The sequence below is a fragment of the Acanthaster planci genome, linkage group LG09 (genome assembly GCF_054643075.1).
Source record: "Acanthaster planci isolate LZ-2023a linkage group LG09, COTS_SCS, whole genome shotgun sequence".
In the NCBI taxonomy this organism is placed as follows: Eukaryota; Metazoa; Echinodermata; class Asteroidea; order Valvatida; family Acanthasteridae; genus Acanthaster; species Acanthaster planci.
The window spans coordinates 20,529,392-20,552,469 of NC_141785.1; the positions used below are offsets into that span (position 1 = coordinate 20,529,392).

General features: G+C 40.4%; 2 protein-coding genes across 2 annotated transcripts in view; one reads left to right on the top strand and one right to left on the bottom strand.

Moving 5' to 3' along the window:
- Positions 1-194: 194 nt before the first annotated feature.
- Positions 195-13,195, bottom strand: LOC110985450 (T-complex protein 1 subunit zeta-like). The gene is made up of 12 exons (XM_022246484.2): positions 13,027-13,195; positions 10,737-10,800; positions 9,925-10,059; positions 9,440-9,613; positions 8,675-8,889; positions 7,700-7,859; positions 6,937-7,019; positions 6,000-6,096; positions 3,712-3,859; positions 2,796-3,032; positions 2,093-2,165; positions 195-1,626 (listed from the first exon to the last, which is right to left on the bottom strand). The coding sequence occupies exons 1-12, from the start codon at positions 13,161-13,163 to the stop codon at positions 1,551-1,553; spliced, it is 1,599 nt and encodes a 532-aa protein (XP_022102176.2). The 5' UTR covers positions 13,164-13,195; the 3' UTR covers positions 195-1,550.
- A 4,160-nt stretch (positions 13,196-17,355) lies between these two features.
- por (cytochrome p450 oxidoreductase) overlaps positions 17,356-23,078 on the top strand; it is a 29,919-nt gene continuing 24,196 nt past the window's right edge. The window contains exon 1 of the mRNA XM_087141380.1: positions 17,356-17,519. The gene's annotated coding sequence lies outside the window, so the exon portion shown is untranslated. The remainder of the gene's footprint in view (positions 17,520-23,078) is intronic.

A 23,078-nucleotide genomic window follows, 5' to 3' on the forward strand; every position in this document is an offset into this window, starting at 1 on the left:
AATGTAAAAATTCAATTTTGCTGACTGAACGTTTCCTACTAGTAGTGTACAATTGATCATTTTCAAGATGGGTACACAATGTAAATTCTTGTTATTTTTAATGTGATTTTTATGGGGTACCCGGTGAAGCCAAAGAGAAGACAAACACACGACCATGAATACAAAAAAATAAACATTCATGTCACTCACAACAATTAACCGGGATCACACATTCATTTTTTTATTCATGATACACCAGACCGGTAGACGGAAACTTCAGCATTCATTTCCTTGCACAATCCATGAGTCTGCTGTAGCCAAGGTTTTCGGCATGACATCGTTATGACATCACCAATTTCTCATTACAATCTGCTGCACAGTAGCTGTCAAGCAGACCAGGTGTCTTGAGATTTTTTTATGTGACAACCAAGGGTACCAATCTCCTTTCAGGTATAATTCCCTGAAGTGAAACAGCACAGTTGACATATTTTTTTTCCAAGTTATAAAACAAATACAAAAACATTTTAATAAACTTGCTTATTTTATAATAATCACACGGCAAAATGAAATCACAGTAGTAACAGGCACGGTTGTGCATTCAGTTGGTGAGAAATATGTCCCCTGTATCAGATGCAACTTTCTGGAACAATGTAAATGTATTTTGGAGAAAATAAAAATCTCTAATTACTACAAATAACAGAGCATCACATGCAACAGCCGTACGGTTTGTTTACAGTCTGATGCCAGGTTATTTTTCATCATACCAGTGAACATGTTGTACTTGGGTTGCTACTTAATTCTTCACTCTGACCTTTGGCTGGAAGTAGTGCCAACAAATAATGCATGCTGAAATATCGTATTTAAGGTGCTGGCTCAAGCACAGCTTGAAACCATTTATTTGAATTTCGGGGGAAAAACATCACTTGCAGACCAATGTAAAAGTGCGTTTAGACCAAACTTTACATCAATACCGTTTGTAATTTGCAGTCTTTAGTGACCGAAACAGTTGCACATGTTAGCATCTATTCACATTCAATGTATTTAAGGTTATCTATGGAAACAGACAAGTCACACTAGTCTTGAAACTAACGTCATATATGCACAACCTTGAACCCAAACCAGGCTGAAGTTGCCAGAAATACTTGACAGTTTGACAAAGCTACTGGTGAATTGACAACAATGTAAATACTACCAGCAGCAGCCCACAAAGTATTCAGTGCCTAAAATGGTACCTCAGATTAGTTTGTACGAACCAAACCACAGTCTGTAAGTAATCAACACTTTTCCAAATACTTTTCCAACTTCAGCCTTCAGTTTTGGGTTTACTGACCACAACAGCACGCTTAACTTCTTGGCTGTGTGCGGACCTTCAAGATTACTTAATAATCACTCATTTGGTAGCCAAGCTTTTGAAAGCAACTAGCCCCATTACACCACAGCCTCTATACTTCCACAGCCAACAAGTTAAGGAAACATCTTTTTTTTAATTCATTTTCACAGGAAGCGTTACTAAGCTTAGAAATTAGACATCGACATGCTTTGAAAGTCATCTGCTTGGAGTGCCAAGACACTCAGGAGCCCTTGAGTGATGATAGACCGGCCCTCATGATTTCATCAACGAGGAGAAGGTTTCCAGCAATTACCGTACTGCCAAAGAAACAGAGAAGTCCAAACAGATCTTTGATTTGCAAAGACAAACTGAGTTCAACTACCTGAAATGGTATCTTTCTGATGTGTTACTTTAACCTAACCCTGCCAGACGCAGCACAGTGCATCAGGTAAAAAGACTAGTGCACTTTGATGCACCGGGCAATTAACAGCAGCCAAACAACCTGGCCATGTTGAGACAATGGGAGCTAGACAGCTAGTCACATTGAACAATGCCACTGTTGGATCTTGTGGTGACTGGCAACCACAGACTCTCAGGCTGTTTGGCCTTGGGGAAAGTTGACAAGTTGGATCTTGTTACACTGGGCAGGCGAGCCACTTTAACAAACCATGCAGTCTGATGTATCTGGCAGGGTTCCTAGCCAAGTACCCCGGAAGGTTAGGGCTACAATGCAAAGTAAGAATATTTTGAAGAGTAGAGAAACAGGGAATTTTCTGAACTCACCAAGAATGAAGAATTTGTTTCTTAACACAGTAGTTATCCCATATACCAGCGTCAGCTGCAACCAAAGCCTCACCTGTTAACAAGTATAATAAATGAAATAATTTCTTGAAACTAGCAACATATTACCCATTTGGCTTGGCTCGCTTTCAATTTCAGACATTCAACTTCTACATGCCATTTCTAAATTTTTCAATTTAATGAAGTTCTAATGTTGGTAGAAAATCTAGAATGGAACAAAAACAAACAAAAGATTCTGTATATTCTAATGTATGGCCTATGCACAAAAAACCCCCCAACGGTGATGGCAACGGTGAGTTTGGAAGGGAAGGAGCAAACACTTGGAGTGACAGGGTGACAGATTGGACAGTTGATTCTAAATGACCCAGTCACTTTATGCTGAGAACTTTACTGAGGAATCAACAACGCTGACAACACCCAAAAAACACACTCTTTGCATGCACGTCCAACAGGTGTCAACAGGTAATACCAATCTGGCACAAAACCTCTGAAACCTTTAAGTGGAATTCGAGAGCGTTGAAGTCACTTCATCCCTGCTTGCCTCTCTCCATCCAGGAGGAGAGATGAACAGGCATTAGCTGGGGAGCAACCTGTGATGGACTGGCATCCAGTTCTGGAGGAAACAGATATATATAGCTTGCTTGTTAGGGATAGAGAATTAAGTATGCATTTGATCAGGACTAACCGGTGGATATATCGACTCCAACAAGCTGTTTACTCTCTGCGTACTCCTCCTGGAGCTTTACGATTACTTCTTGGGGATCAAGACCCGAGTTCTGAGCTAGGACCTTCGGGATGATCAGGAGAGCGTCGGCGAATGCTTGGACGCCTAGACGAGCACGACCTTTGACTGTCTCTTTGAATTTGATGAGGCCGGCGTGGATGGCTACCTCCAGGGCACCAGCACCGGCGACCACAGCAGCTGAGAGCGGGTGTAAGATGGTATGGAAAGTTAAACAACATGACTTTGAGATGTTCCATGCTCTTATCAATGAGTTGGGAGGATTTAAGTATCTCCACAATGTTTGAAAACGGGAATACTAGTCTTGACATTTTTTCATGGATTGGGAAATGGGTGATGTGGGAATGAATGGAGTTTGTACGCTGAGGATATCTGCGTGACGATATATATTAATACGGTACACAAGGCATCTCATGAGTAAATTTTAACACATTTTTTAAAGCCTATAAATTTTCTTCCATGTATGAACAAAAAAAATCATAAAGGACTGCTAGTGAAGTTAGAAAAAACTTCAAAGTGGCAGAACTACTAAGAGTAAGAGAGTCTGATGACTTGGCTTGGTGATGTTTTGAGGCTCAATCATTCTGTGAGGAAAAGATTGGCAGAACTTAAATGCTAGAGCTCTCCTGATATCCCAAAGACAAAGAACTGTTGTCATATAGAGTACCAAAGTGCAAAGTGAATACGTCACATGCACAATTATGTGTGTAAAAGGCATTAGCACGAGAACCAGCGCATGAACCAACATGCACACGCACTCCATTCGTTCGCACTACACTTTCTAGATCAAATGATGTCACGCTTCAGTGCTCTATACCTTGTGTAGGGAGGTTTGGGGGATCAGATGGGCTAAACCTACCATCATCAATGGCATTCTTGACGGCGCGTAAACCATCGTGGATAGCATCTTTGATCTGAGTCAATGTATGCTTGTTAGGCCCCTTGATCAAGATGGTCACAGAGCGAGGATTAGCACATTCCTCGATAAAGGTAAACTTTTCCTCTCCCTGTTGAGAAACAAAGGCAATGTCATTCAGCCATCTTGCAGGCCCTAATGGACACACTAACAAATGAAGGATAAATCCTCTCATGCTTGTCCTCGCAATATGGCAGCAATGCCCACTAAGATGGCTGCCATGTACAAGGTCCACACATTACAATAAAGATGTGGAAAGTTAAAAATGTTACATCGAGAATACCAACCATTCTTACAGTTGTACTTTTCCCAGTAGAGTTTGGTTGCCGAGTTTAGATAACCAATTCTGTATATAATACAGAATTGGTAATCTGAACTCGGCAACTGCACATACATGATTACTAAAACTGCTCCACTAACCTTAACCTTACTTAAAGCTACAAAATACTACTAGGAGTAAAATGACGTCATCACCCCTTTCCTTTGGCGTTTCTCTATTGAGCCCTGTTTGTCTGTCCATACATATCTCAATCTTCTTCAGTCCCGTAATGGTGTCTTAAGAATTTGCCAAGTTGGGATGGCAGTGTTTTGATTTGTATTAATTCTATGGTTATTTGTATAATTTATTTGAACATTTTTGATTCAGAGATTTTATCTATTACTCATGGATGCCTGTAAGTGGCGGGTAACCGAAGTTGGTCATCAGAAATAAATAATAAAATGCTGCATACAGTGCTGCGGCATTGTGGGTAAATGACCTTATTGTTCTCGGAAACTATCAAAATACAAACTTACTAAGACAATGAACCATACAGTGCTGAACCATACAGTGCTGAACCATACAGTGCTGAACCATACAGTGCCGAACCATACAGTGCTGAACCATACAGTGCTGGACCATACAGTGCTGAACCATACAGTGCTGGACCATACAGTGCTGGACCATACAGTGCTGAACCATATAGTGCTGGACCATACAGTGCTGGACCATACAGTGCTGAACCATACAGTGCTGAACCATACAGTGCTGAACCATACAGTGCTGAACCATACAGTGCTGAACCATACAGTGCTGGACCATACAGTGCTGAACCATACAGTGCTGAACCATACAGTGCTGGACCATACAGTGCTGAACCATACAGTGCTGAACCATACAGTGCTGGACCATACAGTGCTGGACCATACAGTGCTGAACCATACAGTGCTGGACCATACAGTGCTGAACCATACAGTGCTGAACCATACAGTGCTGGACCATACAGTGCTGCACCATACAGTGCTGAACCATACAGTGCTGAACCATACAGTGCTGGACCATACAGTGCTGCACCATACAGTGCTGAACCATACAGTGCTGAACCATACAGTGCTGAACCATACAGTGCTGAACCATACAGTGCTGGACCATACAGTGCTGAACCATACAGTGCTGAACCATACAGTGCTGGACCATACAGTGCTGGACCATACAGTGCTGAACCATACAGTGCTGAACCATACAGTGCTGAACCATACAGTGCTGGACCATACAGTGCTGAACCATACAGTGCTGGACCATACAGTGCTGAACCATACAGTGCTGAACCATACAGTGCTGGACCATACAGTGCTGAACCATACAGTGCTGAACCATACAGTGCTGAACCATACAGTGCTGAACCATACAGTGCTGAACCATACAGTGCTGGACCATACAGTGCTGAACCATACAGTGCTGAACCATACAGTGCTGGACCATACAGTGCTGGACCATACAGTGCTGAACCATACAGTGCTGAACCATACAGTGCTGAACCATACAGTGCTGGACCATACAGTGCTGAACCATACAGTGCTGAACCATACAGTGCTGAACCATACAGTGCTGGACCATACAGTGCTGAACCATACAGTGCTGGACCATACAGTGCTGAACCATACAGTGCTGAACCATACAGTGCTGGACCATACAGTGCTGAGCCATACAGTGCTGTGGTAGTATGAATACATGACCTTATTGATCTCTGCACAACTAACAATGGAAGTACCCTAGACCGGATGTAGTAATTTATGGTACATTTTCAGCCTCGTATTACTATGTAGTATCTTGTAGTACTGAGTCCTGTACCCCATGTGATATGCCGGGGGTACACAATGTGGAATTATTCCCATTCTCAAGCACAATTCTGTATTGAATGCGACTGTTCTCAGCCCACCACGTTCCAAAACTGAGGAGCTTTTCTACCTACCAGGACATGTTCGTAGACAAGGCCTGCTTGGCCTAGGTTCTCTGGAGCTAAATCATCCACTGAGTTCATGGCAACTCCTCCGCATGCCAAGCACAGCCTAAAAGCAAGACAAGAAGTTTCACAAACATTTCACAAATATCTATTATTCATGTTATCGAACACATACTAATCATGACCAACATAATCCAACCGCTTGTGGTCTTCAATCACAACTTCTGTGGCCTTTTTGCTAGGTTGCAACCTCAGTCCCTTCAAAATCCTCCCTTTGCCCCATGTGTAAATTGGACACAGCCTACAGTCTCCCAAATCCTCCATTATTTCTGAACCTGATCACTACCCCCGTCCAACCAAATCCTCCGGCAGTAACCGTCAGTGTGTTGAGGCAGCGTGTGATAGCATGGAGCAGAACAGATGATTTCCAGTAAAATCTAAGTCAATAATTAAGCAGGAACAAAACAACGCCATTGGCACAATGCATCCTTCCAATATGGGCGATTCACAATACAGCATGCCATCAAGAGTTCGCCACAGACAGGCCACTTTTCAAGTTTATGGTCGACACTTTGCAACGTTTAAGCACACTTTGTAATATGGGGATATTTGAGTGATTGAGGCGTTCCCTGCACCACACAAAGCCATCATTTTGACTACCTAACACTCATTCGCAACAAACAATTTTGAACTTTCAACCAAGATATACAAACATTCATAAATTCAAATTTCAGTGCACAGCGCAGTTAGCAAACGCGACTTTGTCAACTACTTATCCCACAATGCACTGTAAAAAACGGCCTCCCCTGGACAACCTGTTGGTGGCGCGCACTGCGTCGTGAATCGCCTGTATTCAGCAACACAAGGGAGATCTTGGAGGATTGGGTAGGTTATGGACAATCTACATTTTATTGATCCCTTTTCCAATGGATCTACGCCGCCATACCTTTCCATGTTTCTCCTCTTGGCTCTACGTAAAGCTACAATCCCCTCTTTTGCCAGCATGTCCAGTGACAAGGGGTCAATGCCCTACACAGAAAACAGAGACAAAATATTCAGCCCCTAATGCTGATTAAATGCAAAGAGGTTAAATACAATCATCATGTGACTCATCGGTCATAATGAAGTTTCACAGTGTCAGTGAATTGGTGCAGGACAATTTTATCTATCAATATACTTCGTGTCAGTACACGAGATACGACCTTGTTGCACTGACGTGACGTATAGTACATTCCTAGCAAAAAAAGCAAACTCATCAAAGTAGAGTTTTTTCAGGTTTATTTCTATATATGAACTGATTTATTTTTTTGAACTCACCTTTATGATGTATAAAGGGAAAACAACATTACCATGAAAAGAAGCCAAAGAAGTAAAGGCATGATTTTAAGCTTTAGTCATGTATCAGGTTGTTTCCAGGATGGTAAGTCACTGTGGTTAGACACTGCCATCCAACGATGCAAAACACTGACAAGATTACTGTAGCATTGCCTAACGAACAGAGCAAGTCATGACCAAGACTAGCCTGCAGATACCACACAATGCACATCGGAACACTTTCTGGTGGTTGAACACCTGACTTGTAGCTGCAATTATAAGACCCTGGAGTTAGTTGGCATAGAGGCTTTGCAAACAAGTGATCTATCTGCAGTACCAATGAGTAGCACAGACATGTCAGTATGGCAGCCAGCCCGTAAGATAGCCGTCGTTACCTTTTGGTTAATGACGACGAATCCTTTGTCATTTCCCTCGCAGACTTTCCTCTTCAGTTCAATGACCTTTCGGACCTTCTCGTCCGTGAATGCCCTCTCTGCCTCCACCAGCTTCTCGCGGTCTTTGGCGGACTTGTAGAAGAATCCTGCATTAACCTCACTGCATGAATGGATAAACAAAATTGAACGAAATATTGAAGTACTTAGAATGAGTAGAACATGGACCAACTAGCTGGAAAAAAGATCCCCCCTACACTCTGAATTAAGGACTTAAAGTTGAATTTAAGTAGAATAAAAAAAATTGTTCTTTTCATGCATCATCAAAAGAGAAAATTCTTGCTAACAGTATTTAAAATATCTGGAATACTCTTTAACCCTAACCGCCAAGTATATTGTTTGGCTTACAGTACTCAGTACTACAAAATACTAAGTAATAGCCTGAGCCTGAAGGACCTAGCGCTACAGATTACTACTTCTGGCTAGGTTACTTCCATTGTTACTTGTACAGAGAACAATAAAGCCATGCATTCATTGTGCCACAACACTGTATGGTACATTGTCTTTTCTATTTTATCTTATGGCTTCAGAGAAAAATAAAGTTACGTCCTCTTACAAGCGGCAGCACTGATTACTACATTTTACTGCAAGTAGTAATTTGTAGTATTATGTAGGGTAAGGGTTAAAAGAGTTTTGGTAAAGAGAACTGATCATGTTCGTTAAATTTGCATGTTTTATGACTCTAAAGGCACGCTGGTGCTTCAACAAATTTGTTATGCGATAAGTTGATCTAACTTCACAACATCGCAATCCTGTTCGCTCACACACTATGCTCTGGCCTTAACAGTTCTGAATCTTAGCAAAATCCCCAGCACATAAACTTGCAGTGACGCCTGCTTTTGCTCTTGCAATGAGCACCAGTCTGTCTTCAAGGATCACACTATTGACCCCCCAAAGAAATTGCAAACACATCCCCACCTCTTCTCATACTCCATGGATACGTTACAAGTCAGGATGTAGGCATCGGTGGCACGCTTCTTCATGTCTGGGTGGCGGGCTCCATGGTCTAGCACCAAGCCTCGCACCAGCTTGGTGTCCAGGTCCATCTTGTGCTGCATCTGCATGATCTCCACCATGTGAAGGTCAATCTGCTCCTCGGGTTTGCGGATAGCCAGCACAGCATCCACAACAACCTAGGAGGAAAGAGTGGCATCAGAGAAATAAGTGAAACAATCTTTATTCCAAATCTGTATGCGCTAGTTGTAGGAGCCTTCTTACATTCTGCAGAGTCTACCTCTGTGGAGGAAACTGATGTCACATTTATGACACAACCTAATAAAATAAGTTGAAGTCAACACAGCCACTTTTTAGTTAAAAGATCCTTGCAACATGGAAATCTATAGGAATCCTCAACATTTTTCATCAGGATGCCAAACTGAGCGAAATTTCAAAACAAAAGCTCGGGTCGTTCTTCCTTTCTAAAACAGTAAAAAAATCTCAATCCATTACTGAACATTTCGCCTCAAGACCCATTGTGTGGGATCTGGTCACTATTTTACTTCAAACCTTCTAGAGGCATCAAATCTCATGTGAAATGACAGTAGATTGGCTCAGTCTTCTTCAATCCTGCAAAATCTTCCCACATCTCTCACAAAATTTTGACGAGACGTGGGAAGGTCAAGGGCAAAGGCTAACCTACAACACAGAGGTATACACAGCTCTTCCTTCAGTTGATGGACTCACCTCAGTCAATAGATCAGCCATCTCAGCATGCACCTTGGTGCGTAAGGAGGTACGAGCCACACTGATCAGTGTGTCTCTGTCCATCTCCCGAGCCACCTTCACTTCATCTAGGATCTTCAAGGCCTTAGCTTTGGCCAGCTCAAAGCCTTCTGTCACAATGCGAGGATGCAGACCCTGTACATGACACAGAAGGTGATCGGGAAGTGTACTGAGGATAGGTGCATTTTTTAACATTCGTTTCTTGCAACATGAGAATATTAATTGTCATACTGGGACTTCACAGGAAAACCTTCTGACTAGGATGCTTCAGCTTTATTCAGTTTTCGACTTTGGATTTTTTATTTTAATTTTTCTGGGGTGAAACTGTTAATATTTTTGTCTGAAAAATAAGTGAGCTCATAAGTCAGATGTCTTACAGGTTTTTTCAACAAGTTCCAGATCTGTTGACAAGATATAACAGATTTGTATTGATTAGGATACAGTACCTCTGATATGTAGAGATCTGCCTGCTTAAGAAGTTCCCCGATGATGAGAACGTTGGATGTTGTCCCATCTCCTGTGATGTCATCTTGGGCAGTGGCCACTTTAGCAATCATGGATGCCGTGGGATGTTGAATTTGCTGTGAGATAGAGAGAAGTTTCCAGAAAAAGAAAAAAAGACAATGTTTCCCTTAAAAAAAACCTGAAGAAAAGTGAAGTATGGTTCTTTCTAAACGGGAAACCCTTTTGTAGACTGGCCCCATGGCTTGTGGAAGTAATGTGGGGCTTGGTGCAATATATTTTGTTCTCGCACATTTCATATATGTGGTAGTCGTGTAGGCCTCATCAAGCATTGGAATGGTAGTTTCATATACCAGTCTACACATCGGTACATGCAAGGTTATGCCAGCCTACGAAAATGTCCAATCCCGTGGAAGTATGTTTGTTCTGAGTTGCCACACCGACTATTCATCACTGTTTTTAAGAACGACTCCGAAGAAAATTATACAAAAATAAAATTTCCTTAACCATCATTGTGCCTACTGCATTCTTGTCTGTTTTAGGACCTCATATGAGTTTGGCAAGAGGTTCAAATCTGGTCACAATGTATTCGCCACCAACAGATTTGACGTCATCTCAAATCATCATTTACGACAAGATCTTTCAGCTTGAGAAAAACTAAAAGTGTCTGAGGAAAAGTTGTTCTTAAGTAATATTTCAAAAACTTGGTAGTTGAAAACTTCAAGGATCATGGTGAAAATATACAGAACTCTTTCCTTCAGTCTAAAATGCTTACACTTCTGCATGATTATCTTACCATTTCGTGAAGAAGGACATTGCCATCCTTGGTCAGCTTGATATCACCACTTCCAGATACCAGCCTAAGGTTCAATGATCAACACGGCTTTTTTTAATATTAGGAGTTCTGCCCTTCACACTTTTACCAGATTTGGATTAGATCAGAAATTGGGCCCTTTGCCACTTCAACCATTTTGTAAGGGGAGGGGCAGCGATGTCGGGGGCACACGATACACGCTGCGTTGTCAAGCTAGCGATTTAAAATGTTTGAACAAATTTGTACTTCAGGGAATGATAATATTTTGTGAAGATATGGTTGTGAAGTTGTGAGACTACTAGAGTTTCTGTTTTCCATACAATTCAGGGATTTATTTATTGCAAAATGGTCAAGCCGATGTGTGATCAGTGTGGTTCCCTGACCACAGATTTCCGACATCTCTATACCCCTACGTGCCTCTCTTTACCCAGGAGTAAATGGGTACCTGTAAAGGCAGATTTGGTTATGTTAGCCATGTGCGCCTGATAGGGTAGCATCAGCTAGTACGCTCCTAAGGGAGCTGAGATGGTTTCAGGAATGTTCAGTTGTTGTGAGCCCAATGTGCAGGGATAATGATAATGCTGCGCCTTGAGCACCCAGCAGGGTGGATACATGCGCAATATAAATCGGAATTATTATTATTATTAAATAATCTTAGCGGGAGTAGTTGGAATTATGGGACTGGAATCCAAAGCAACATACATGTTGATGTTTGTTACGGGCATACGCTGCGCCTGTTTTTGTCACGTGATGTACGGCCACAGAAAATGCAGACGTGTGCGGATCATCGAGGGATGAGAGGTAAGGATGGTAGAAAGAACCTCATTTTTGGCCAATAATATAGGTTAAACGCTACAAAATACAAGCGATAATGATAGTTCTATATGTTAGCTATTATTAATGGGGTCTTTAGGGGAAGATTTGCTAAAGCAAGCGCAAACAGATGTGTTATCTGGTAGGCAGACTGGGCAGCTTTCAAAATACCATAATGTACAGAACCATAAAAAAGATCGCCCCGGTAAGGTCTACGGAATAGTACCTTACCATTCCGGAAGTAACTACTGCCCAACCATGTCCAAATGTGGGTCTTACTAATTACCGTCAACACATGATAGTAATGTCAACACAGCATCAATTTCCCCAAAATACAACTTTATCCACAAAAGAGGAATAGAAGTGTAATACTTGGGCTGAAAGAGACTTTCCACTAGTTGGAGGTCACAAATCATTTTGCAAAATGGATTTTTTTCACATGAAAACAAAAAATCTCTAGCAGCGTAGCTGTTCGCCGCCATCTTGCCTCCTCATGGAGCTTGGACTGTACTATTTAGGTGTGGATATGCTGCGCAATAAATTAAATACTTTTTAAGAGAGTAAAATTCAATATTGCAGAAACAACATCATACTTAGATTTTATTTAACACAGTTATTGTCAAAATACAAAAAGGGACAATCATTCAATCTTAAGAAAAATACAAATATAGCAACTCTAAAGGAAAAAGCGTTGTATCTTTATCATATAATATTACCACCTCTCTAGCATAATGGTATGGTCCCAGTTACCCCAGAGGCAGCATGGCGGCTGATTTCTGAGCTGTTTGAAGGAGGCGATTCGGCCAAATTGAAACGCAAATTTTCCCGAGTCTAACCTGTTGCAGTTTAGGCAAATTATCCTTTCAGCAAAATGCATTATGGTCGAGTTATGCTTCTTTTGATTTTTAACATTTTTTGGAGGGTGTTGATGCTGTGTTGACAGTCCGTTGCATTTTGACGGTAATAAGTATGACTGCCAAATGTTTCAAAAGGCAATTTGTTGGGTCCAAGTTACTCTGACTAGGACAGACACTATAGTTGGGGTGTAACATTATCATGACATGCCATAGCTTAAGGCCCTAAGCCTTTTTGCTACCACATGGATGATTTTGCACAACTGTGGAAAGGCATTGTGGGAAGGGAAAAGGGGAAACGTTTGCTCCTGTTCCTTCCCATAATGCCTTTATTGCAAAATCACTCTTGCAGTATCGACAAGGCTTATGTACATCACATGTAGGCCTAGGGCCCAACATGACCTACAATATATGCACAAAAAAAGGATCACTTTTACTTCATTGTGAGAGGCATAAAGTATTGTCAGTAACTTATGTTAGGCCTCAATCACGTTTACATCATACATGTACATCAGAATTAACGTTAATCATGTTAAAATTCATGAAATTGTTGTAACAAAGAAAAGTCACCTTTAAGTTTCAGGTGACTACTCATTGCCACTTACATTTTTATGGTACCCTTGGGTCCTAAATTTGTTCGCAAGACATCCTGCAGTCCCTTGGCGGCACTGGTGTTGATAGCTAGAGCTTGGGCCGCCCTGGCAATTTCGGCTTTCGGATTCAACTCCTTGATGGCTGCCATGTTTGCTAAAAACAGACCGCATGGTTTTTACACTGGTAACCCAAGGAAAATACAGGATTTCGAAGCCATAGCGGGTACCAATACATAAGTAATCCTTCTAGAAAGTTCCCTTATTTTGGACAGAAGAGGGCGGCATGCCAAATTCACTTGGGAAGTTATATATTATTACTATTATTTATTTGGCCCTTGACAAGAACACATAACTAACAAGGAACAGTCTAACATAAAATTAAAATTCACTAAACATGACAAAAACAAGACAACTCAGTCTGAGCTGGCTAGGATTGATCAAAGTACACCTAAAGTAACACTGTGGCTCGAAAGCCTGTCAATTCAAGTCTGTCAATCAAGTTAATTTTTTTCTTCCCGTTTTCTCAGTGAACTTGTAGGTGCTCGCTTGTTTTCCTCTTGAAAACCTCCGCGAGAGAATATAACTAAGAGGTTTCGATGATGAGGGTATTTTCTTTCGGGTATCCCACTGACAGCTGTACAACTGGTCAAATATCTTTGTGTTTTATTCCTCCATGCTTGGAGTCACTCTGAATGCTCATTTCGTCTGCAAATGGCACACTTGCTCTCATCGAAGCCATCGCTTTCAACTCTTCCACTTCAGCAAAACTTCCACTGTACAAAGCTCTCGTTCTTCCCATATTGGAGTATGGTGTACCTGCCTTGCTCCCTCAGACAAGAAACAGGTTGACAATTTGGAGAAAGTCCAAAAACGTGTGACTCGTTTTATTTTTGGCCAAAAGCGTGGTGTGATGAGTTAACCTGATGGGTTAAAAAATCTGGCTTGGCCTGACTTATCTTGTCGGCATCGTATTTATGTTGTTCTCTCGTTTGTTTCCAAGTCTCTGTTCAATATTGTTGGTGGTAAATCAATGTGTTTACAATGTTTCTGATAATTCCCGCCATGTTCACGATATTTTGTTTCAGCACCGGCAAACTAGGACCAAATCCCTGCATGTATCTTGTTTCCATGCTTAATTAGTTCCCTCGTCTTTGTTCAACTCTCCCTGAACACGTTCGCATTGCTTTGCAGCTTTTTTCAACGTTTCTTCCCACTTTTCGAAACAGTGTTCTCTTTTCATAAATCCCAACCCCGCATTTATGTTGCATGTACATGTAAGGCTTATATCCTCTCTGCCAATTGTCAACTACATTTTATCTGATTGGTCGTATATATTTATATACATCTCTTCTCTTCTGCATGTATTTTTGATTTATCGTGTCTTTATTGCTAACTCCATAATTACTTAATTCAATCAATTTTCCCCCTTTCATTTCTACTTTTACTCATTTCCAGTGAGTCATCTCCTTTTATGTAGAAATATTCATACGTTCTAATGTATTTTATTTTATATATTCTTACTTATATTTATGTATTTACTTTACACTTACCTTGATGAGGAGCAGCAGGTCTTCTCATTTTAAGTACTATTTCAGCCTCCTGTTTGCCAATTATCCTTTAGACTTTCATTACATTTATCGTACACCTACCTACTGTTTTCTTACACATGTATTATTTTGTATTTTAAACTATTCATTATGTCCTTATTTATTGTGTTAGTATCATTAATTGCTTATTAATTAACTTATTTAATTTCATATTTAATGCTTACATTATCTTTATACATTTCCAGTAATTCCTTTTCTTTTATATTTGAAAATTTTTAAGTTCTAACTTTTGGCTTCAAATACTTTTATACACATGTATTAGTATTTTTATTTCAATTTATTTATTATTATCTATACACAACTTGATGTGGAGTGGCAGGTCTTTGACCACAGGGATTGTTATCGCGTTTGCCTCTCCAATGCCCATCTAGATGCATCTTGTATGTGATGAAAAAAGAATTGGCATGAATAAATAATAATAAGGAATACTAGCGAAGTTCACGAAATCCCTTCAACAGAGATGACAGCTTTTCAATGTGATAACAATACGCAGGTGACTTAAAATTACATGTATGTGTGACCCAGGACACCCCACGTTTCCAAGCCCTTTTCAAGAGCGGAACCAAATTTTCGGGAGGAGGTGGATTTTGGGGGGGTAGAGAACAATTTCTTTATATTATGAATTTTCACAAGCTTGCATAGTTAAAGAAAGCAAATTTAACTTTCTCTTGTTAAATTAAAAACAAACACACAACAAACTTAAAATTGCCCCCCCAGGGGGGGCACACACTTCCCCTTCCCCTTGGATCTACCGAAGCCCGTATTCAAATTTCTTATTTTGGTCTGCCTTCCAGTCTGCTCAAGTACCTTAGAATTCATGTGATGTAAGTTATTTTTGTTTTGCCCTTTGTTTTGAGCCTCTGGCGTTTATTCCTGAAGTACAGATGAGGCCATAAAATGATACACGGTTAAAAAAACAAATTGTGAAACAAGCGCAACACATACCAGTGAAAAAACGTGAATAATTATGCACAGCGGCGCCGCATTAACTAACAACTCGCGTTTCCTCCGACGCGGTTACATTGATTTTAGATTAACAAAGCAAGTCACAGACTGCAGAAATCGGGAAGGGCAATAAAGTAACGGAACACGTAGCGACACTTCTGTTGTGCCTGGCATTAATTCTTCTAAATGTAACATAAGGCCTCTCGACACATGACACCTGAAAAGCAGTCGTAGAGTTTTTCTATCAAACCTAGACACTTTCCAAGGATTTTCTCAAATCTTTAAAACTCGTTTTCCTCCAATAAGTATCTTTCTCATCTTTTATGTCCAATTTTTGAATTTTATTTTCACTCACACTTTCAGATATTTTGTCTATTATCAATTTTGTGCCTTGTTGGACAAGGAGATCAGAAGGTAATTACCTTTGGGAAAGGCACTGATTATCAAAACACGTCAATGGTATGAATTTTTTAACCAAAAAGCTGATAATGGTGGACATTTTTTAGGTCAGCAGTTGGTAAAAGAAGACTCGACGAAGCGTAGCTTTTGATGTAGCATCCAATTTTAGTGCTGCCATCTCATCGATTTTCTGCAGGCCCAATCAAAATTTTCACTGCTTGATTTGCTTCTCTTTCGCTTTGCAATTTTTCCAAGTCCAACCACTCCACACGAACGCCGTCCGCTGTGGCTACTGTTCACTTTCAGTTTGACTACATATTGCACGTAGTTTACATAAGCTTCCTTCCTCCATGTTTTCCTCCACAATAAAATTTCCATTGCCACATTTGTCTATATTGGGTATTGAAAAATTAAGGGGAAGGTAACCTGAGAACGAGGATAATTAGTATTGTTTTGCTCAGGTTGGACATACTGAATCTTGGAATTGCTCCCGGAAATATGGGACGATTTAATGCCTATATCTCTATATATGCGGGTTCCTCTCAAAGTGAGCAAAGAGCTAGGTAGGTGCATTGAACTGCATTATTACGGATGCTCTACGCGTATCTGGAGTTAGTGCGGATTGAAGGGCTCCCAAGCTCCGGCATATTTTCTATTGATTTTCTCATCTTTAGAACCCGTGACACCCCCCTCCAACGGAGAATTTCTAAAGTTTTGGTTTATTAGTTAAAAAAAGCCTAAGACATGTATTTGGGCCTGAGCCGATGTCCCACTTGATCGGGGAGTGCCCTAGCACAGACGAGTTTGACTGTTCAGTTGATTGATCGATCGATTTCTGATCGATTTACTGATGACGGATATGGTTGAAATTTAATTGTTTCGGGGGCTCGCGTGGTTTATATTTTGTCAGATATTAAAATGAAGTCGTCTGTGAATGGTTTTATGAAAGGACAAGGAATGATTCCAGGACCGTAGACTAGATGAAGTGAACTGAAGTAGGCGTAATATCATCACACCGTTTTCATCACACAAAAAGTGATCAGCCGCAGATAGATTTATTCCATTTGCACCAAACTATTTCATCAGATAAAAAGTTATCAGTAGTAAAGCAATGAGATCAGACGCCGAAAAATCCATCGGTCATGCCCGTGAGTTCAAGGAAATATCACACGAGTTCTTCCACGTGGTATCCTCCAAAATGACGTAACCTTCATTATTTGTCGTAGGGATGACTCGACTACAGGCGCGACGATGCCATCAGCTGGCTGACGCATGATGTAATTGCCATCACGAATGGGCGTGGAAAAACGCCTAGTTAGGCTCTTCAGGGAACCCAGGCTAACGTTAACAGGACTGTGCGTACAAATTGGGCGATATCTGGCCTTCGTGAAATTGCACTCGTTCAGCTTGCACGCTGGAATTTGTTACACACTTCTATTTTTTGAAGCTCTATGCGTAAGATACATGTACATGACTACCGAAGACGTCAATTTGTAATTTTTTCTGCGCATTTCGATAGTGTACCCTGAAGATCTCCCTGACATATTTTAGCAGGTAATCTTTAGATTTTGAGGGGAATTTATCTTGAACTTGCTGCCCAAGACTTTTCTTAATCTTGAGTCACCGAGTGGTGACACGGGCGGTAGGCCTGTGCGGTGCACTTACTAGTGGTAGTACTACTACGGAGTCACCGACGCGTCGTTTTTTCAGGCCTTTGGGGGGGGGCGGACGTCCAAGATATTGGTGTTGATCTTGATTGGTAAAGCATTAGCAGACAAGCTCCTGCTGGAACATCAGTCAGCTTGGAAGGGGTGGACAAGCTATTCTTTCAGTGTACGTGTATTTTATGACTCATGAGTGTGGGTAGCTCTACTGAGTGGAGCATTAGTACCAGGCCTATTCCTCTTTTTATGATTTTGGACGGGATCGTCATACTAACGCTCCACGTCTGTACATACAGTAAGGTGAAAACGGTTCTCAAAAATTCCCAAGACTCACCAAAAATACCTCTATCACCACCTACTGGCTTCCGTAAATGCCAACATCAAACGGTTGGGGCTTCAATTATATTTCTGACTTCTGTTAAAATCTGACCGTTTTCACTCAACACGCACGGCACTTAAACTTCTCGCCGCCTCCTCCCATTCAAATAGGGACTCTATGTACAGGCGTGGAGCGTTACGAAGACGATCCTGTCCAAAATCATAAAAAGAAGAATACTAACGCTCCACTCAGTAAAGCTTGATTGTTGGCTGTCACTGAATTATTTCATCTTACCATCCATCATGTCCATGCTCAGTCTTATCCTGTCACTTAATTATCAGTCGTAATATCCTGAGCCTGGACAGGGTAGTCCGAGTAACTTGGCCACTACAAATTACCTTCTTTAACATTTGGATATAGTCGTGATAGTAGGGTCCAATTACATGTACCTTCCAGTGTAAAAATATAACGAATCAGTAGCACTTTAATGACTAACTATTAAAGTAAAACTCCTTCCAATGTACAGTCATTTGCAAAATTTTAGGACCACCCATAGAAAATGCATTAACCTGAAGGAAAACCAAACTTAAACCAATCAATCATGGCAACTTATGTTTATTTTCAATGTGTAACCTTGGTACCTTGGTTGAACATTTTTGACTACATTTCCATGATTTGACATGTTAACAGTCTAATATTCAGTGTTCCCTCCTTTATTTCTGATTGCTTAGACTGGCTTTTATTTACCCATGCTGCCTTGCAGACAAAATGTCATACAAGACCTGCCTTTGCAAAAACTTTCATTCAAATGGGTATACAGCACTACACTGATGTTATGCACCACTGTAAAATCATGTTAATAATCATTCAGTGAGACAGTGTAATGCAGGCCCAATGACAAAATACCAATAAAACTCAAGGTGGTCTTAAAGTTTTGCAAATTACTGTATGCTAATATCCTGGAGACGAAGTCATGGTGTGCTGGCCTAGCTCTGGCAGACCATTCACAAAAAGCATGCATTATTGGTACACTCGCACTGACAACTGATTCCTGAGCACTGTAAGTGTAATGTACTTGTATGGCCGGTAGCTGTGATCACATCAAACTGTACATCGGACATGGGGCGTTCAGGGATCAGTCGTCGGTGTGCATGTGTCAATGTTATGCCCCAACTAAAGTATCAGTCCCAACTATAGTTGGGCCCGTCCCAACTAGAGTGCTCGAGTGCTTGATCCTAAGTCGGGCGCATTAGACAGTTTAAGGACCATTTTGGAACGGAATGTGGAAGATTTTGATTGGGGGTACGAGCAATTTGGAATGAAATGAATGAATGGAAGCAAAGGTCTATACATGTACTTGGACTCTACTATCACCTGACCATATCCAAATGTTACAAAAAAGGCAATTTGTAATGTCCAAGTTACTCGGAGTAGGGCAGGGGAGTTCATGGAGGTCATTCCAGTCATGGTTGGTCATGCTAGTGGTCTGATCATGGACTGTTTGATGAAAGAATGAATTTTGGACTCCTTTAATATTGGTGATCCAGGCATTTTGTTTAATCATAGAGCAAGGACATCTTATCATGTAATCAGTTAGGCCACATGTAGGCCTTGGCTCTACCCCCAGAATTGTGGGGTTCATCGTCCGCTGTTCCGTGGGAGTGTGGCGGACGGGTGGACACCACCTTTCTGTCATGTCAAGTTAGTTACTACATTTACTGTTCTTACGTCTAGAAACTAAAACTTGATGCACCCATACATGTACTGGTACACTGTAGTTCTAGCACAGTCCCTGACATGCCTTCAAGTCACTTTTGGAGCTCTTAATCGGAATGCTGAGGCCATATGGGATTTTGAATCCAGCTTGAATTGGATATGTTGGGCACGATCAGTCGGTCTGAATGATTGGTCCATAATTTGTCCGTAATTCCACCATTAGCTGGGCGTCTTTTCTTTCTAACTTACTGTATAACCATTGAGAAAAGTTACATGTATTTAATTTAAGATATGCAGTTTCTATAGTGACAGTAATTGTAACGAGACTTTCAAATTCTATAGTTACGTCATTGTATCTGTGCAAGATGGCATGTTCATTGATAAACGATTGATTGAACTGACACAAAACCAATCCATGCTTTCATGTATGTATGTACAATTACGGTATTTTAACCATGCAAGTGTGATGAGTACAGCACTTGTGAAATGACAAAACTCTTGATTCATCGGGCTGCTGTATCGGTGATGTGCGTGTGGCCATGGATGATACAGCATTACGGAGAGTTGAATAGAGAAAGTTCAGTTCATGGGAGTGTGACGTCATTTTGAACTAGGAAGTGCAATGCAAATGAATGATGTATGCGCGCGTTGGTTTACGCACTGGTTCTTGTGCTTATGTCGTTTACACACAAAATTATGCGTACATGTACAATGTACACATCTGACACTCTCCAGTACTCTGTAGACCTTTTCACCCACATGACTAAATGTAAACAATACAACCACGTGTGGACCACCTTGGCCACGGTGATCGCATGTATACCTACATGTACATGTACATGTATGGGCAGCTTGAACCACCACTGACCACGTGCAAGCACTGCATGCTTGACTAGTCTATCTTGAATAGGTAGATTACCATCACAATACTATGCACTCATTACCATCACAACACATCATAGGTCCAGCACGATCGTGACATCACAAGAAAAAGGTCTGTTGGAATAGGGAAGTAAATTTAGAGACTTCATACAAGGTCTACATACAGTATGTACATATACAGATCGTGCAGAGTGATTGGGTAGTCGTATACATGTAGATCTGCCAAGTACTCCCAACAGATATATTTGAGAAACGTTTGCAAAAACGTTTCCATACTGTTTAAATGTTAAAGTGTTTAACCAACACTTTAAAGAGGCCTCGCCGCTTGCCTTGGTGTTAACATTTGTCACATGGACAGACTATTAAACTTCAGCTAAAATGAACACTCTGTAAGTTTTTCTAAATGAGTAACGTTTATCACATGGACAGACATACTGTAACGTTTATCACATGGACAGACATACTGTAACGTTTATCACATGGACAGACATACTGTAACGTTTATCACATACATGTATCATAACCTGGGGACAGACAGTCTTCTCATTTTCATTTCAGCAAAATGAACTGACTTTTTCTAATGTATTGTTCGTTATTTTATTTAATTTGGTTTTGTAATAAATGTACATGTACTCATAAGATAAGTCTTCTAAGATTTTTACGTTTAGAGGGACAAAATGGTTGTGATAAATGTTACAAAATAGTGAGCAGACATTTGCAATTCCTAAAGTCATATCTTAGTTTTGTCATCTGATAGAAAAAATAACCACAAATATGGTGTACTGTAAACTACATGTATTATTGTAAAAACTTTTCTCAGGAAGATATGTTTTTGTTCAGGTTATCTGCTCAAGGAATGGCAAAATCAGCCTGTTTCATGTTTGTCACTTTGTGGACAGACACCTTGACGTACGTTATTTCCTAATTAGCTCTCCTTAAGTAAATTCCGGATTAAGATAACTTAAAGAAATAGAAAGCCATAGATTTTGACACATTTCTCAAATGTTATACTTGTAGCACCCATGTTTTAATCAACATATGAATTGCTTTTCTCTATAAGAGTGGTATTTTGGATAACCTGAAAAACATGAGCTGACACAGTTATACATGTGCATGTCCTACCAGAACCCCTAATATGCAGTTGTAAATGTAAGCTGGACATTTTCATCAAGATCCTGATAACAATGAACAACCAAATCCTATTAAACTGTGTAAACTTTATCTCCACAATTATACATACATGTATATCAGTGAAATTGTTAAAGTTCATTTCTTGACTCTCAACACTGTTAATGAAAGAAAGAGATGATTTTGGTTAAGATGTGCAAATGTATCCGTTAGTGTGGACAGACCCACATGTACATTGATATATTCCCATTCTTGCAGTGATTCACACAATCCCATCATTCTTTGACATACAATATACGTGTACATGTACATTGTACATTTATGTGTGTATTAACATGGTTTTACAGGGGTGTGAGAATTCAGCTTTTCAGCTGATTTCAGAGTTTTTGTTTAGATATTGACCCAGTCTTTCAGCTGTTTTGTACACCTTGTCTCTGTGCTACATGTACATGTAGCTGTTTTCAGCTTTGATTTGAACTGGCCACACCCCTTGTTTTATTAACTCAGTGGGTGCCTGCATTATTTCACAGCAGTTTGGCTTGAATTGTTTACATTTACACGGGGAACACATTCAGTGTGATGTTTTTGTTATAGTCATTTTTTTTTTTAGCTTATGGCAACCTGCGTGCATCAGTGGGACAAGTTAACATTTGGCTGTTTCTGTAAAATTGATGTTTTGCAAGAAAGGTACGTTACTTACAGACCGGTATACGTGTATACATGGTATATGTGTGTGGAAGTTTCATTTTCATAAAAATTGGTATGAAAATGGATGTGTGACAGTAGTAGGAAAACTACCAAAGGTTGGAAATGTAAGAAAAAATGCATTCGCTACATCAGAGAAAATGTTGACAGAAGAAAGGATAGGGGATAGATTCTTTTCAGCCCTGGGCTCTGTTAGAGTTAACCTGTTACTCTCTGAAATACATGTACATACATGTACATTGCCAGCATTTCTTAACACTCCATGAAATTGTCAAAGAAAATCAGTGATGGATTACATGTCTTCCAGCATGACATGATTAAGTAATCAATTGAAAAATGTTTCAGAGGTGCAGGTATGGTACATGTACATGTGTCTTCCATACTGTGCTTCCTTCTGTCAATTTTCACCTATCAAAATTTATTTAATCCCTGGTGTAAGTCTGATAGTCACCCTGAAACTAGTAATCTCCAAAGTACCGTACAAAAGGTCAGCTTGACTTCTCCTTTTGGCTTGACTGGCCGCAGATTGGGTAATGGTCATCAAAAGCTGTCCGACAAATAAAGATTACTGGTTATTCTAAATTTAGCATGGGACTCCGACTAATGTTCTTATATAACATGTACTTCATGTGTGCAAATCACTTTTACATTCAGAGTTAGGTTTCTGCTCTTTGCAACGTGTCCATCTTTATTCATCAC